At 27.0% G+C, this 18,555-nt stretch overlaps 1 protein-coding gene across 4 annotated transcripts in view; it reads right to left on the reverse strand.

Annotated features, from left to right (window-relative positions):
- Positions 1-18,555, reverse strand: part of LOC127291388 (putative mediator of RNA polymerase II transcription subunit 26) — a 59,158-nt gene that overhangs the window by 12,374 nt on the left and 28,229 nt on the right. For 2 of the 4 annotated variants that reach the window (XM_051320488.1, XM_051320487.1), the window contains exons 1-3: positions 10,941-11,978; positions 7,566-7,840; positions 3,112-3,249 (exon numbers count right to left, since the gene is read on the reverse strand). In XM_051320488.1, the coding sequence (XP_051176445.1) occupies positions 3,112-3,249; positions 7,566-7,840; positions 10,941-11,022 (495 nt within the window). In that variant the 5' untranslated portion in view covers positions 11,023-11,978. Of the gene's footprint in view, positions 1-3,111; positions 3,250-7,565; positions 7,841-10,940; positions 11,979-18,555 lie in introns of those variants that run through there. The other 2 variants (XM_051320486.1, XM_051320489.1) reach the window with 2 other exon arrangements.

Raw genomic sequence — 18,555 nt, forward strand, 5'->3', positions numbered from 1 at the left:
TTCATACAATTGTCCCCGCATTTTAATTGTCTATCAGTAAATACTTATCAAGAAAAGATTTCAATTAACGAAATGGGAAAAGATTCTTTTCTTTCTTGACAAAATTTTTGTAGAGATATCTCTACAAAAAATTTTTATATACCTATTTAATCAGGGTTTTATTTTAATACAACTTTTGCAATATATAGAATAATTATGTATATAAATTTTTTATGGATGCAAAAAAAGGCATACATTTTTTAAAAATTAAATATTAAACTTTAAAAAAAATGTCCCACTGATGACGACTCTCCTCTAATACGTGGTAATACAGTAATACGCATAAAAATAATTTCTATTTGGGCGATTTCAGATTAAATTTACCTATGACCTTTTAAATTCGGATAAATATATTTTTTTTTGTTCTTTACATAAAAAAATTGTATTCCTTTTTTTTTATTTCTTTTATAAGTGCCTAAATGGGGCATGTTGTAAGCAAGAGAATAAATAAATAATTATTTTTTAGACAAATTTTTATTTTTCCAATTCACATTTTTTAGAATTTATTTTTTAAAAAAATTTTAATTTAACAGAATTTTTAGGCTACGAATTTTTATTTGGTAGAATTTTTAAAACGCTGAATTTTTATTTGTCCGAAATTACAAATGGCCGAACAAACAATCGATTTTGGCACGACTTTTTAAAATCCACCAATCACGATTTTTTTGACAACTTTTGATTGGTGAATTTTAAACATTGCGCCGAAATTTTTCTGTCGATTGTTTGTTCGGACATTTGCAATTTTGGACAAATAAAAATTCGATACATAAGAATTCTGTTTAGTAAAAATTTGTTAAAAAAGAAATTCTGTTAATTCGAAAAAATAAAAAGTCTAAAAAATAATTCTTTCTAAAATAATTCTTTAAAATGAAAATTTTAACTAATGATTTTTATGGGATAAACATTTTTTGTTCTTCTACTATAATTTTTACTATGACATTTCAAAATGAGTATATCGTACGAGGATATCATTTAGGGTTTTTTTTTTTTTGCGTGATAATGAAAATCCTCTTACATAGCAATCTTCGACAAATTTCTACAGCTAATGGAGCGAAAAGACATAAATATTACGAAGGAATAATGTGTAAATATTAAAAGAATGAAGAAAGTTGGTCATTTTCAACGCTAGAATGAATCGGGATCATCGAGAACTTGTCGATTTGTATAGAAAATATGTATAAGAAAACTTTTTTCTCTATATATAATATTGATGGCTATGAGTATATATATGTGTATTTTTTTTTTAAAGATGGCAATTTGAAACAATATCATTTATATTAATCGAGACTCAGGGGAGTCTCAGTATATGCTATCGTAACGGTAGAATCTCACGATTCGGTGATTAACTTAATTAAATGAGTCTACCGTCATGAGTAATGTTATATACATATACTATCGATATTGCATGTTATAGCGTTTCATGTGTGACATATAATAATAAAATTACCTCACATTTACACTTTATCTCCCCCTATTTTATATATATGTATACATTTTCTATTAAATCAAGAAAATTATTGTTTTAAGGACCTATTCTTTGAAGAAAAGCGATTAAAAGTAAAAGTATATATATATATATAATTATTTTCTTGTTATATTAATCGAAAGATTATGGTAGATCAAGTGATACATATATATATAAAAAAGTTTAATGATATAAAAATGCAATTTTTATGATCGCAAATAAAATGAAAATAATTGACCTGCAAGTATTTTTCTTTTTCTTGTTGCGCAGGTATACTTAAGTATATATGTACTTGGGAAATGTCTTTTATTTCACTTTTTATTTACATTTTACTCGAGTACTTATGTATTTCCGTACACAAAAGCCAAGTAATTGAGTTAATTAGACAAGTCAGTAAAGAAAGGGTAGTAATTTTAACGTTATATATATATAACATTTAAGTTAAAGTAGACGAAAGCTTTCGTAAAGGACTTTTAATATAAAAGCTCTCATTATATATTTTTTTTCGTTTTTTCTTCATTGAAGAAATGTTTCTTTTTTAAATATTAATTCCCCTTTTTTGATGTTTCCCGAAAATGCAGATTTTACAAATAAATATAACAATAGAATTTATTTAAATTTATTTATCTTTTAATTTTGTTTTTTTATATTTCTCTAGTATATATATATATATTTTTTTTTCTTTTGAAATGTTTCCAGAGAATTTTACAATAAAATGAACAAATTAATATGCAAAAAAGGGTAAAAATTAAATTTAATTGACCTTGGCTGATTCACAGAAAAAACCTGAATTCAAATTGAGTATAGATTCTATACTCAATTTGATTCGCAACAAAAATGAAACTGGTTGTCTCATTTCGAGTTCTAAGGTAAAAGTATCAAAATGAAACAGGCAAGTTTCATTTTGAGAAAAAGAAAAATGGAAAAATATTGTGAAATAACGAATAATTTTGCACAAAAACATGAAATATAATAATTACAAAGAAGTAAATAACACGCTAGACTTAATATATTTGATTAAAAATTGCTTGTAATCGCGTAATAAAATAATAAAGGAAATATGTTTTTAGGTTAGAAAAATGAAAACATGTGTTTTGACAACAGGAACGGTACTGCCAACTTAAATAATAGCGGTAAATTTAAAAACTTATGAAATTAATTATTATCTACGTAAATAATAATAAATAATTTTTATTTAAAAACTTCTAAATATTCGTACTGGTCAAAATAATCTTTCTGGTGTTGTTGAAATATTAGAAACAATAATTGAAATACAAAATTACTCTGCTTATGATGCCAACTTAGAAATCTGAAATTCCAGCCAATATCATTTTGAATAACATGAAGTTTGTCCCATACTCATTTCGATACCCAAAAGAAAATGAGTTGCAACAAAAATGAGTCCAAGTTTTTTCTGTGTTTGAGAACGGGCAATAAAGTAGAAAATCAACCTGATTACCCTTTAGACCAGAAGACAAGTTCTCACAGTCTTTTTCTTAGGAGTGTATAGGATATATATATATATATATATTCTTCGCCAAAAAATAAAAGAAAATTTGACAAAAAAGGGTCAGAGTGCCTGGGTACAACATGCAATTTCGTCTCACCTCCTGAACCCAAGCCTGTTGGCTGATTGGTGCATCCGGTGCGATTGCCGCCCTTCCGGCACTTCTTTGCTTGTACTCGTGAAGAATTGGAATTTTCGAGTTCTTGTCTCCTGATGAAAGAACAACTTCACGTTCAATCTGTAAAGTACAATGAATATAATGTTGATTAAGTCAATGCTTTGTTCTTATTTCATTTTGATTTTTTCTTTCGAACATTTCCATAACAGCATGGGATTATTTCATTAACATTGATGAAATGTTTAGCATATTGAAACATTGGAAATAATGCAAAGAAATATTCCATCCATATTCCAGGAATATTAAAACGTTCGAACTTTGGAACGTTTCTTTGGGATATATTATGGGAATATTCCATTGGAACCATTCCATTAAATCAAATTTAAATTCAGCGACCCCAAAAACCCTTATACGAATGTAGCATAACTGAAGCACACTATTGTCTAAGAAATTCACTGATATTCAATCATATTTGACATAAAAATTAATAGAATTATTACAGATTAAAATGTACATAAAAACTGCTGTACTAATTGTTGATAAAACAGATGTTTGACTATCTATCAGTAAAAATTTTACTAATTTTTTTTTAAATTAAAATCTTTTACTGAATTACTTTACACTGTAAAAAATTTTGGGAATTATCACCAACCTTTTTTGGTGAATATTTCATATTTTTGAGGAAAATGTTTTCCTCAAAAAAATTAGTGATTATTTTCCTAAATTTTGGTGAAAATTCCCTAAAATTCTAATGTATATATATTTTCCCTAAAAAAAGTTAGTGAAAATTTCTCAAAATTCCAATGAATATATTTTTCCCCAAAAACAAGTGGTAAATATTCCTCAATTTTTTTGAAATCCTTCTTCAAAAAAGTTAAACTTTAAACTTACTTAAGTTACAAAAAGTTATTTGTAATTTGTAATATAATTTATTCATTTCATAGATAAGTTAATTATAACTTAACTAAATAAGTATTTCTAAGTAGACAAAAATTTATATTTCTAAAGATTTAAATTAAAATTTATTTAATATTTGTTTAACAGATCTTATTTTATTTATTATATAACATAAGTCACAACTATTTTAAACGTTTGTTTCCTTTTTTTAAAGTTACAAAGCATGTCTACTTAGTTTCATCTTATATATTGAAATTATCATTTTATTTTCATGAGCCTCATGATAATATTTGATAATTTTCAAGAAAACAAATTTTCATCAATAGGTACCAATAAATAATGTAAGTAAGATATAAATGCTACATGAATGAAATTTTTAAATTTTTATTTCAATTTTTTAAACTATTGATATTAATCTTTGGGAATATTCACTTATATTTGTGGAATATTCCCTAAAATTTTAGGGAATTTTCCACAAAATGTCCTGCAAATTTGCGTCACTATACTCTCTAAATCTGAATCAGTCATATTTTACTGATTAGCAGTAGAAATCTACTAATTGACATAGCGAGAATTGAGCAACTGACAATTAGTAGAAATTTACTGATTCAATTAGTAAATATCAATTACTGATTGAATCAGTAATATAAATATATGGCGGCGGCCACAAAATCTACTGATTTAATAGTTAATTTTAAAGGTTATGTTATATACAAATTACTGATTTACATAAGTTATTTTCTATTGCTTGCATATTCACTAATTATATTAGTAAATTTCAAAAAATAACTGAAACTTCAGTTAAAATGAAAAGTACTGATTGAATTAGTAAAATTTCTACTGATTCAGATTTAGAGAGATAGAATTTTGGGGACTTTTAACCAAAAAATTTTTTACAGTGTACAGTTGCTAAAGTCCAATTATTATTAATCTCTAAATTTGAATTAGTGAGAATTGATTCACTAATTCAAATTAGTATAGAAATTTTCACTAATTTTTTAATAAAAATCGACTATGTAATTTAGAAATATTTTTCTTTTTATAGAGTGTTTTAATGTGACGTCATTCTTTCTTCACACAGAAAAAACCTGGTCTCAAAATGAGTCAGAGGTTAGTGGCGCCCTTTTCTATGTCGTTTAGCATTGACTCATTTTGAGTTGCAAAAAAAAACACAGTTTTCCTAAAAGTATTAAATTGAGACCAAAAATTGCATCAAATCTTTGCAACGTTTTGATGCACATAAGTTATATCAAAAAGAGATCGTTTTGTGTATAATTTTTAGATATGATACACGAAACGGTCTCATTTTTTGATGCAAAAAATTTAATCAATTTATATTAATCATGGCCGAATTGAATCGACTCAAAATTAAACGAATTTTTTTCAGATATTTTGGTAATAGTACAATTGCGGAGACCATTTCACTATTTAATTTGAAAATGAAAATAACAGAAAATCAAAGACAATGTGCAATTCGATAATTAAAAAGTGACAGCTTATAAACATAACCTAAAATGCATGAGAAAAAATTTGTCGATAAAATCAATATAGCCGAGCTTTTTAGAAGGTAGATGGCAGCACTCATCTATTTTCTTTCTTTAAATTTTTTCTGAATCGTTTTTATAAAAAGCAAAACTGCCATCTACCTTCTAAAAAGCTCGGCTATATTGATTTTATCGACAAATTTTTTCTCATGCATTTTAGGTTATGTTTATAAGCTGTCACTTTTTAATTATCGAATTGCACATTGTCTTTGATTTTCTGTTATTTTCATTTTCAAATTAAATAGTGAAATGGTCTCCGCAATTGTACTATTACCAAAATATCTGAAAAAAATTCGTTTAATTTTGAGTCGATTCAATTCGGCTATGATTGATATAAATTGATTAAATTTTTTGCATCAAAAAATGAGACCGTTTCGTGTATCATTTCTAAAAATGATACACAAAACGATCTCTTTTTGATATAACTTATGTGCATCAAAACGTTGCATTAGAAAAAGATACAACCAAGTTTACTGTGAATGAGACTATAGGTTTTTTCTGTGATAGCTGGTGGTAATTTTTATAATTTTTAATTATATACACATATAGAAAAAATTTGCTGTGACAGAAAATTATTTGCTGTATAATATCAAATTAAGTTAGCTAATATATAGGGACAGCGAACAAATTTTCTGTGAGGTCAAAAAAGTTTCCTGTGACAGTAAATTTTTAAAGATTAAGACTTTTATTCTGATCTGACAGTAAACATCCTACCACCTGCGGTAGAAAGAATGACGTCACATTAAAATAGGTATATACTCTACTAAAGATTTAGTGAAAAATGACTAAAAATGAGTGGAAAATTTTCACTAATTTAAATTAGTGAACAAATTCTCACTGATTCAAATTTAGAGATTATAATTTCACTGCTTCAAATTTAGAGTGAGAGAGAGAGAGAAAGAGGGAGAGAGTGTATAAATTTTTTCGATAATGATCTTCCCGTGGTGCACTTTTTATTTCGATTTCTCGAAAGTGTAAAAAAAAGTTGCGTTAACAGAGAAGTGCACTTTGGTGAAATCTTTGGTAACAGTTCATTGTACGCGTGTTACATGCACTCTGGGAATATTCTCAGGGGTTTTCTGTATGTAGTGTACCGTTTACCGGAAACGTGTTTGGTACATCACTTTTCCTCTAGGAATCGTCGCGTTAATATATATACTACAACCAACTGTACATCATTTTCTCTACGTATTTTTATATTTATATATGATAAAGTCGATATACAAGATTGTTGTTACAACTGACTTACTGAGGCGATAATTTGTTTTTACCATCGCAACCGTATATAGATTAAAAACAACAAAAGAAATCAGCGTTAAATCTTATTGACTCTCACGTTCTAGATTTTTACCATCAAGAGGGTGGCAAATTATGTTGTAGGAGAAAATATATATATATTCATATCGAGTTAGCGTAATGATTTATTTCACACGTTGCGTTTCTAATTATCCTCTTTCATGTTCAGGAAAGAAAGTTTCGAGTTATTAAATTCTTATGCAGTTTTATACTTCCAGGCAAATTCATATATTATATATATATATATATATATATATATATATAAATTGTACATAGGTACTAATTATCAATTTCATCAAAATGGAGAAACTTTAAATTGTTCTTTTTTTTGTTCTTGATAAAATTAGTTTATTTTCATTTCTTTTTTCCTTATAAATATAGTGGTGAGAAAGTATTTTTTTTTTTTTTTCAATTACTAACTTTATTTGACCCTAATATTGCTAATAAAAATATTCAACCGGAAATTTACACAAAAAAAAAATTCAAAAAAATTTCTATAAAAATTTCCGTTTGGATTTTTTCTATTATCTCTATAAAATCAAATTGATAAATGGAAGTTTTATTCTTAAAAAAAAAAAATTAAAATTCTGTATTATAATGAAATTGTGTTTATGACAAATTTTTACAAATTAAGGTGAAAAAAAATGAGATAAGAATATATGAAAAGAATAAAATAAAAAAAAAAGAAAAAAAACTTACCGGAAATTTACTACTATGCGTCTGAAGATTGGATGCTTGTTGAGCCTGATTTGAACTCTGCTCATCGCCATATAAAGGTGGCATCCTGTATTCTGGGGCAGGAGTTTGTACGGAATTACGAACAAGCGTATCCTCCCCCGATTGACCGGAAGTCACCTGTGGGTACGATTCAACTATCGTTTGATGTTGATGCTGATGATGAAAGTTTTGATTATTCTTCTGATTATTCGACACCGGTTTTGGTGGAGGCACCGGCTTATAATATTCCTCCTCATCTGAAAAGCAAATTAAATTTTTACATATACATAAATTAAATTTTCTCTATCTTATCTGATTTCATAATAATTTTTTTTTCAAACGCGCTCGTTCTTATTTTTATTCATTCAAAGAACTCAAAAGGAAATTAATTTTATGCCTGGGGAGTATAATCAAATGTTATAACTCACTTTTGGAGTTGATTTTTAACACCAAAAAGTTAAATCGCCTATTTCGGGTTTTCAGCGTCGCTGATTACGAATCTGACTACAGTTTTTCAAAATTCAAAATGGCGAATCCAATATGGCGGACGACAAAATTAAAAATTAATCGGAATTGTTGCCAATCACAATTCTGACATCAGTTTTTCAAAATTCAAAATAGCCCCAAAAAACCCTCGAGTAACAAGTTTCAAGCAAATCCGATCAATTTTTAATTTTGTCCCCCGTCATATTGGATCCGCCATTTTGAATTTTGAAAACCTGATGTTAGATTCGTGTCAGCTCAGTAGCGAATATTTGAATTTGAATTATAACTTTTTTAAAAAGTAGGTAAAAAATTTGTGATTACAAAAAAAGGTCCCATCCCAGATTATTAATTTCATATGTGAAAAAAAGAAAATTTAAACCATAATATATTATGATTAATGAACTAAGAAAATGTTCAAGTTTAAAATAATTATTTAAAAATTAGATATAATTTACTCGAAATTTTGCAGATTTGAACGTGCATAAATAAATACAATAAAAATTGAGCTAACTTTAAAATTGAAGTTCGTTGCTCAATAAAAGATGTAAAACACTGAGAGGCAATATGCAAATGAAATTTTCATCCGAACTTTAATTGCACTGGATAAATTGAATTTGTGTATACGGGTCCAGTGTGCTTCGTTGACATTTTGTGATTGGACCTATTGTGTTGGAATTGATGCTGTCAAAAAGATTTTTCTTTTTAATTTGTTTTTTTTTTAAATGCAATTAAAGAAATTTTACATTTAAAATTGACATTTAATATATAAAATTATCAATTTTTCACCAGTTGCTTTAACGAATTTGAAAGTCGTATATATATAAATATATAAACCTGATTTTCTATTACAGATTTGTAACGCATCATGTATACGCATGTATATGTGCGTCTATATAAATAAATGTGTATGTGCAGATTGTAGAGAGCTGCTGAGCAGCCAATGTGACAACTCAGATCCATGCAACTTTCTTAACATTGAAGACACAAGGTCAATCTTGTTAACTTGATTCTTTCCCGTGACAGTTTTGTTTTCTCTTTTATTATTTATCGTACACTCTTGGTTAATAACTGCAATGGATGAAACTTTCAAAAAATCGATCAAGTTTTTTACATTTTTATTTCTTTTCATTGAAATGAATTCTTTATCCATTTTTATTTATTTATTTATTTTTTTTTTTTGAAAGAATCCTTGTTTTTAGTAAAGGACTATATATTTGACTATAACTAAATATTCGAATACAGGAGAAAGAAAAATAAAATCCTATATCCTGTGTCGATATATTTTTAGCTCGAGTTTCGTAGATTAATGGTATCTTTTTACAGGAAATTTGAGACTTTATTGATGCACGCTTGTATTTCAATTGGATTGTGAAACAAATTATATATATAGGTTTTTATTTTAACTGTAAAATTTTATTTGCGAAAAAATATTTATTCAAACAAAAATTATCTTTGAAGTTAGTTTTAACCGATATTATTATTGATTAATAATATTGTATTTAAGTTATATAATGATTATTAAAAGTTACCACATCATTAAAATCATATTTATCATTAATTAAACATAACATTGAAAGTACATTGTTAACTAGAAGGTATCAAATTGATCCTAATAAAGAGGATTAAAACGTTAGTTACATCTCAATAATTTTATACGTATTATAGTATCAATATGATACTATCAAATTAACTGTGTATAAATATTATAAATTGAAGCTTCAATTATTTAAAGGTTCTTATAAAGAATTGCAATATTTTGGATGTCAAATTTAAAAAAATCAAAATGGTGGATCCAATATGGCAACCAAATCTGAATAAATATTATTAAAATTATTAAATTTTAATTAATAAATTAATTAAGTTAATAATAAATAAATAATTAAATAAATTAAAATCGACATTAAGAAATTATTTTTAAAAATAATTTCAATGAAATTGCCTAAAAACCAATAAATTATTAAAAAGTCTTGAAACGAACATAACCTTTAAATTCAAGTCATTTTTGGCGGAAACTCCACCTTCACTTGCGGCTATATTGAAAGTCTTGAAATTTACATAACCTTAAAATTTATGTCATTTTTGGCGGGAAATATAGAGAGAGATGAGGGAAGGGGGAAGGACTTACTGCTTTATTAGGGTCTTAAAACAAACATAACCTCAAAATTTAGGTCAATTTTTGGCGGAGGAGGGGAAATGAGAGGAGGGAGGGGGGACTTGCGGCTATATTCAGAGCCTTGAAACGAACATAACCTCAAAATTTAGGTCATTTCTGGCGAGGGAGGGGAGGGGACTTGCGGCTATATTCAGAGTCTTGAAACGAACATAACCTCAAAATTTAGGTCATTTTTGACGGAGGAGGGGAAATGAGAGGAGGGAGGGGGACTTGCGGCTATATTCAAAGCCTTGAAACGAACATAACCTCAAAATTTAGGAGGGGGACTCCCCCCTCCTAGGTCAAGAATTCTTGAAACAGCGGCGGAGGCGGCGGCGATATCTTTTTGTAATATAGGAAGATATATATATATATATATATGTGACGCTCCACGAGAAAAAGGACCTTAGAGGCAACAAATTTTAGGTTATGTTTTTGAATTTTAGATTACAAATACAGAAAGAGGATCAACTTTTAATAAAAACCAGTAATGTTTATGTCTTTATAAGATCCAAAATAAATATTCAATAAAAACTGATTTTTTTTACATAATTAAAAATATTTAATCAACCTAAAACTATCACTATAAACATAACCTAAAATTTATTGCCTATAAGGTCTCTTTTCTCGTAGAATGTCATATATGCTTAAAAAATTTTAAAATAACTTCACATTTATCAAAATGAAACAGCATAATATATAAATAAATAATTGTATACCTTGATTTTGATTTAGTTTCCTTAATCTGTTTCCCTGTTTGACTTTGCGAACAGTGGTAGCCATTGCGTGTTGACTAACCATTTTCTAGTTTTTTTTTTTGTTTTTTAAATTTTAATGCGAAAATATAAATTCCCGCAATGAGTTTCTGTCGATAATATATTATTTATTATTATTTCAATTTCTCTACATATTATAGAAATATAATAATAATTATTTATGGAAATAGGATAATTCCAAAAAAAAGATGATCACACACCGAAAAATAATTATGCAAATCACACACCGGAAATAATACGAATTCTTTTTTTTATTATACACAAAAAGATTCCACGATTTTTATTATACACACGTTGAGAGAACTTGATTCTACATTTTTCTCTGAGTCATATATAGATATATATATACATGGCTTTACTTCTCTTCACCGCGCACTTTGTTCACTATATATTTGAAGCACTTTTTTTTCTCATATTTTCCTAGCTAGAGGTATTTTCCGTTCCATCAACATTCTTTTTTATATCACATTTCAAAAATCAAAACTTTCATTGGTTTCATCACTGAATTTTAAATAAAATCACTTTCTAATAGTATTTTTCTGAACTATTTTAACACGGTTTGTTTTTTATTTTACACATGTCCAAAGTTTTTCATTTGGTGAAATTTTAATTCAGTTCTAATTAATATTGTCACAATATTTAATTTATTAAGTCGCTCCAATTAAAATGTTCTATTATTATAGTTTTTTTTTTAATTAATATACTTTAATTATTTATTAAAACTAATTCAATATATTTGTATAATAATATGATATACATTCAATGAATTGAGTGTCAAGTTTGTTGACATTTTAAGACACGTACTTCTATTTATTTATAATATATTGTATACTACATATAATTGGCATGATTAGAGATAGTAAAATCTAATTTGTAGGAATTTGTTTGAATGGAGCGACAAGTTGAATAGTTTGTTGTCTACGTATTCACAGAAGAGACTGCCCACTTGGTGAGCCTCTTGGCCATACTGAAAGACTTTCCATTGAGTGAACGCCTGGTTCCGCTGTTGTGAGTTCACTTCCTGTATCATCCCACCATGCAAAGAAATCATTATAGACCCATAGAGACACCCTTGATAATTTATTCTCAGTCCATACGTCGCGCTCAACGCGTCCAAGAAAAAAATATGTATATATACATACATGCACCTTCTACGCACTCGAATGAGTATAAAGTACACACTGATCCCCCAGGATGATTTTGCATACAAGAAAGAGATATTTGCGAGATAATATATAAGAGAGAGAGAGAGAAAGATAACAATTTTTATTCATGCAAATGAAAATCATATTTTCAATTTTTAGTTTGTCTAAATCTTTTTATAAAAAATTTAAAGGCTCTAAAATTAATTTTTTAGAATTTTACTTTAAGCTAAATTTTTAATTTTCAAATTATTACATTACTCGAAAAAGGTACTTTTTTTAACAAACTTGTCATAAAATGCATTAACCTGATTTGAGTACGAATTTTTATTTGATAGATTTCTTATGAAATGTACGAATTTTTCATTTGACCGAAATGACAAAATGTCCGAACAAACAATTGAATATTACTGAAAGAAACAATATTCACAATTTCAGATGCTACGGAGAAAAATGGGATTGTTGTCCAAACAATTTTTGGATTGTTGTCAATAGATTTGTTGATATTACAATTCAAAATGTTAATATTACAATTCGGATTGTTGTCAATACAAATGTATATTGTTTTAACAACAATACGAATTTTTTGTTGTCAGATTTGTCCAGTTTGCAATTCCGTACAGTTGCAGAAGCTAAACTCTCTGTCGATTGCTGATGGAACAATCTGGATTTGTTCAGCTGACAGGTTTATTGTTCCATGTCACGTGGTCATCTTAAATTCTCGCAAACTGGCGTGCAGATCGTCGCGTTCGTTTTCTTTTTAGTTTTTTTAAAAAAATGACAAAGTGCTGTTAAATAATGAATCCGGTTAAAGTGAGAAATCTATTGCAAGTGTGGTGAATGGATGAAGAGACAATTTCATCGTTTATCGGTAAGTTATACTCGGTTACTATTGAACATAACCTCACCTTAAAAAATACAAAATGTATATTAAATATTATTTAACAACAAATTTCAATTCAAAATAATTTTTTGATTTCAGGTCAAAGAATTTGATTCAGAAGCTGCATGATCCACAGATTTTAATGCAAATGAAACTGGTGATATGACCTACGGAAATCTGCTATCGATTATTTTAGAAGGCGAAGAAACTGAACAAATTGCATTAGACGGATCAAAGCTTTGTTAATACAACAAATTGTAATGTCGATTTAATTTACAATTTAGTTTTGTTATTTCAACTGTTCCATAACAATTTTCTTTGTTCATCAAACAATTCTGTTTGTTCACCGAACAATCCCATTTTAACAATTTTTTTTTTGTCCCAACAATAAATAGAACTGCTGGTTCTATATTGACAATCCAGAATTGTTGTGTGTACCTAATTTTTAGTAATCACAACAATTCTGTTTTCTCCGTGTGTGTTTATATAAGTTGTGGTGTAAAATTATTTAAAAAATTTTTTCTACGTTATGTCAAGAATTTATTGAAAATTCAATTTTCTTTTCTTTTAAATATTTGTAAAATCCGTTGACTTTTGGCTTTAGACCATATAGGAGGAAGGAAGGAAGTTATTTGTGAGTTTTACTGTACGTCTTCTGTTTCCCTTCAGAAGGTAGAGTGGTATGTAAAGTATTTTCCTGCTCAAAGGAAAATATGGGAAAACATGGTTCGCATAAATCCATAATACATATGGAGTAGGACAAAAGAAAAATATTAAGGTGAGGCAAAAGCAGTCTAATATCACAAAATTGTCACAAGGGTTAAGTTTTGTAAAATTGTGAGAAATATGATAGAAAAATTTCCATACATATATATGGATCACGTAAACAATTTTAAAGAAATTATTTTTATTGCTACTTGAAAAAAAAATTTTTTATACAATTACTTAAACTAAATTACTTTTGCAATTTTAACTATACATCGGCAATTTTTTTACATACTTTTTCAATGATTCTTTAGAATCTCTTGTATGGATTTTCAAAAATTTTTTTTAAAAATACAAATTCCCAAATGATTCAAAATTAAGATTTTCTTTTTTTGACCACACCGTATGTTTTTAGGACCCGCCTGATGCAATAAAAAATATAACTTTGTGCGATTATTAACATTTAATAGGGTCAAATTAAAAATGGCGCCTTTCTTTAAAATTAAAAATATTTCTGAAACTATCACATAAATTAGAATCAAATTATTCGAGACAAATGATTATTTTAAATAAAATAAAAAGTAAAATCACCAATTAGTCCTGATTTCTCGTACTTTCAATAATTTTTCCTTTAAATATCTTAAATCATTGTATAACCTTCATAAAACACTTGGGAACAACCCATAAATCCACACTCCGATGAAATAAACAATTTTACTGGAAGGACACGTTTCATAACCTTGGACATACTTGAAACGAAAATTACATAGTCTTTAAATGTACATCGTCTTTATTGCACACACACACACACACATATATATATATATATATATATATATATATATATATACGAGCGATTCCTCCCGAAATATTCATTTTTTTGAACTTTAAAAAATATGAAGAAAGAAAATTTTTTTTTATTAATTTTTCTATCATTGAATTACGTTTAATTTCATAAAATTAAATAATTATTAAATTATTATAATTTTATAATTGTATACAAGTATAGAAAATTTTATTTTCTGAAGTCAAAAATTGTATAAAAATTAAAAAAGAAGTAGTAGCTATTCTACACAATTAAACTCTACATAAAAGAATTCTACACAATAATTAACTCTACAAATTACGTTTGGATAAGTGGTATTAATTCTAGACAAATAAATTTTATTAAAAAAAATTCTACACGCACGTTACAATATTAAATTTTATAAATAAATCTTTTTTAATTTTCAAAGAAATAGAAAAGCCATATCGAAGTAATAAAAATCTGTTATTGTCTGTCACAATTCTCCCATTACTCCCAAAAGAATTTTCACAGCCCACGTCAATTTGAAAAATATTTATCTCTAATAAAATTACAAAACATAATTAAATAATTAATTTTCAACTATTTACATTGATCTCCAGAAATATTTTCCATTTAAGAAAAAAAACTCAAAAACTTAATTTTTCCTTGTAGTTTCTACGCAAATCTGTCAGAAATGTGACCGTTTTGTCTTTGTATGACATACAGAAAGATTCAAATTCCTATATAGAAATTTGCACTATGTTTTTATAAAATATATAAATATTTTCTTAACACAGAAAAAAATTGAGCTCAAAAGAAGTAGTTTACGCTATTCAATTTGAAACGCATCAAAAATGTGCCTCGTAGGTGGCGCCACATTTTATGTCGTTTATCATTCGCTACTCTTTAAACCTAAATTAGTGAAATTTTACTGACAATCAGTGGGTCTATTCTCGCTATTTCAATCATTGAAATTTCACTGATTGTCCAATTAAAAAATTACTGAAATTTTCTGTCACGTATATTGAAAATTTCAATTATTTTTTAACTGATTTTCAGTAAAATTTCACTAATTGAAATCGCGAGAATAGACCCACTAATTTTCAATCAAATTTCACTGATTCAGTTTTAGAAATTTTTAAATGCAATAAAATTGAGTTCAGATTTTTTCTGTGAAACCAAATAATTTTTTATTTGAGTCAATTAAATTTTATTTGAATCAAATATAGAAATTTGTTGAGTGTTAATTTAATTGAAATAAAAATTATTTGGCTCAAGGGTCAATCCATTATATTTCGACTGAAGTGGTCGCTGACTAATTTTTAAAAATTATAATACTTTGCAGGAATGATTTTGAAGTTATCAAGATCACGAAATGAAAAGAATTTTATTAAAATTTTAATTATTTATTGCAAAATATGACTTTAAAGTATATGAGGTGCTGAAAACTGTCAATTTTTTAGCCATTAGAAAATATGCAAAAATACGTAGAATTTACCATAAAAATAAAAAAATTTTTTTGTAATTTACTAAGAATGAATAAATTTATCATTATCAATTGATGTAATTATTTAAATATGTGAAATAATATATAAAATATGATTTTCAAGTTCGCCTGTCAAATAACCTAAATTTGCAAATTTCATCTATTAAATGTGAGAAAGAGAAGTCATTAAATTGAAAAAAAACCTTACCAAATATAAAGTACCTGTGACTAACTTTTAGTTTTTCTTAGCACTTTTTTCCTTTTTTCTTCATAAATGTGAAATAAAAAGCAATAAAAATTGGCACTTTGCTTATTTTCACTATTTTCAAATGTAAATAACTTTCTTGGAGAAAACTGAAAAATTACAAAACTTGGGCAATATCTAATTGATCACTAACTACACACACTGGAAAAAAATTCGCTTTGGTCCCGAAGATACTTTTTGAGATAATTAAGTTTAAATTTTTCACAATTTTTATGAGGTTAATGCATGTGATTTTTATAAAATTGAAGTTAGTTCAAAATATTTAACCAATAAAACCTAACTTCGTCCTTAAAAAACTACATGTATTAACCTGATAAAAATTGTGAAAAGTTTAAACTTAATTATCTCAAAAAGTATCTTCGGGACCAAAGCGAATTTTTTTCCAGTGTGTGTATTTAGTGATCAATTAGATATTGCCCAAGTTTTGTAATTTTTCAGTTTTCTCCAAGAAAGTTATTTACATTTGAAAATAGTGAAAATAAGCAAAGTGCCAATTTTTATTGATTTTTATTTCACATTTATGAAGAAAAAAGGAAAAAAGTGCTAAGAAAAACTAAAAGTTAGTCACAGGTACTTTATATTTGGTAAGGTTTTTTTCAATTTAATGACTTCTCTTTCTCACATTTAATAGATGAAATTTGCAAATTTAGGTTATTTGACAGGCGAACTTGAAAATCATATTTTATATATTATTTCACATATTTAAATAATTACATCAATTGATAATGATAAATTTATTCATTCTTAGTAAATTACAAAAAAAAATTTTTATTTTTATGGTAAATTCTACGTATTTTTGCATATTTTCTAATGGCTAAAAAATTGACAGTTTTCAGCACCTCATATACTTTAAAGTCATATTTTGCAATAAATAATTAAAATTTTAATAAAATTCTTTTCATTTCGTGATCTTGATAACTTCAAAATCATTCCTGCAAAGTATTATAATTTTTAAAAATTAGTCAGCGACCACTTCATTCGAAATATAATGGATTGACCCTCAAAGTAAATATTTTATTTGATATTATTAGTTAAGTAACCAATTATTGGAATAAAATAAATTTTTTTTTATTCAGTCAGGCGACTAAATCGCGCGGTGATAGATATATAAGTTTGTTGCATCGCACGCAATCGATTAAAAACTGGCACTCTCTTGATATTTCTCGATCAATGATTAAAGTAGCGTTTCTTTCTTCTTTTTTTTAACCCCCTTTTCCGCGGATGTGTATAGGACTCGTTCTATACTATATAGTGTAATTCACCTGTAATGCTCGCAAGTACGGGGAACCATGCATGGTTGAGTTACTTAAGTAGTTTGCTGGTGAGTTCAAGTCTGGCTTACGCACTTTGCTTCCAGAAGGCTTTCTTATACTCCTATATATATATATAGTGAGCGGGCGTGTGTCCCCCAACGGATTTTCTCACGGATCATGAGTTTTAAAACCTCGAAATCTGCCATATTGTGTAGAGGAAATAAGCAAGGATGTCGCACATCGTCGCCCCCTCAAAGTCCAAGAGGGTCTTCCTTCTAATGTCTCTCCCTTTCAAAATTTATTCCTTATTCGACTTCCTTAAAGTATATGAACTTGAGTGTTACATATAATAACAACAGTTGTTTTTGTCCATCTTATACCTATAGACGCAAAAAATAACTGTTATTTTTGAGACTATATAATTTTAATATACGAGAAAAAAATAAAATAATTTATTTATGTAAAATTACATAGTCACTTGGAGAAAATTTTTATATTTAAGAAAAGGAAGACTTGTAATAATGACGTTATATTTTATAATACACATTTCATATAACTATGTGAAAAATTTTTTTCATTTTACTTTTTCTGACTTTTTTTTTTTTTTAATCGTGTGAATAAAATTTCACGAAAGTGACCGCTATGTAAATTACTATTCTCCCGTAGAAAAAATAAGAATGATTATAAATTATAATTCATTTTTAGGTTATGTAAAAATTAACCACTTCGATGGGAGGGCGTTCCAAATGACGTTCCACGTTGCCTGGCCAGAAGTGGTGAAAATCGTGAAATGGCGTTCCTGTTTTAGGACAATTTTTAAAAACAATACTCAGCTTTTATTTATCACAGAAGAATATTTCTATGGTTCTGACATCTGGGAACACGAAAATAATAATAAAAATGATGTTTTTTTAAATTTAAAATTTTTTTTTATGTTGAAAATGACCAATTTTGATATTTTTCCCAGAAAGCCGTTGCAGCACTTTCAAACACAAATATGTAAAAAAATTGTTTGTCAGATTGTCTTCAAACTTGTT

Source organism: Leptopilina boulardi, unplaced genomic scaffold (assembly GCF_019393585.1).
Source record: "Leptopilina boulardi isolate dan_hultmark-lab unplaced genomic scaffold, ZJU_Lbou_2.1 LbouV2_137, whole genome shotgun sequence".
In the NCBI taxonomy this organism is placed as follows: domain Eukaryota; kingdom Metazoa; phylum Arthropoda; class Insecta; order Hymenoptera; family Figitidae; genus Leptopilina; species Leptopilina boulardi.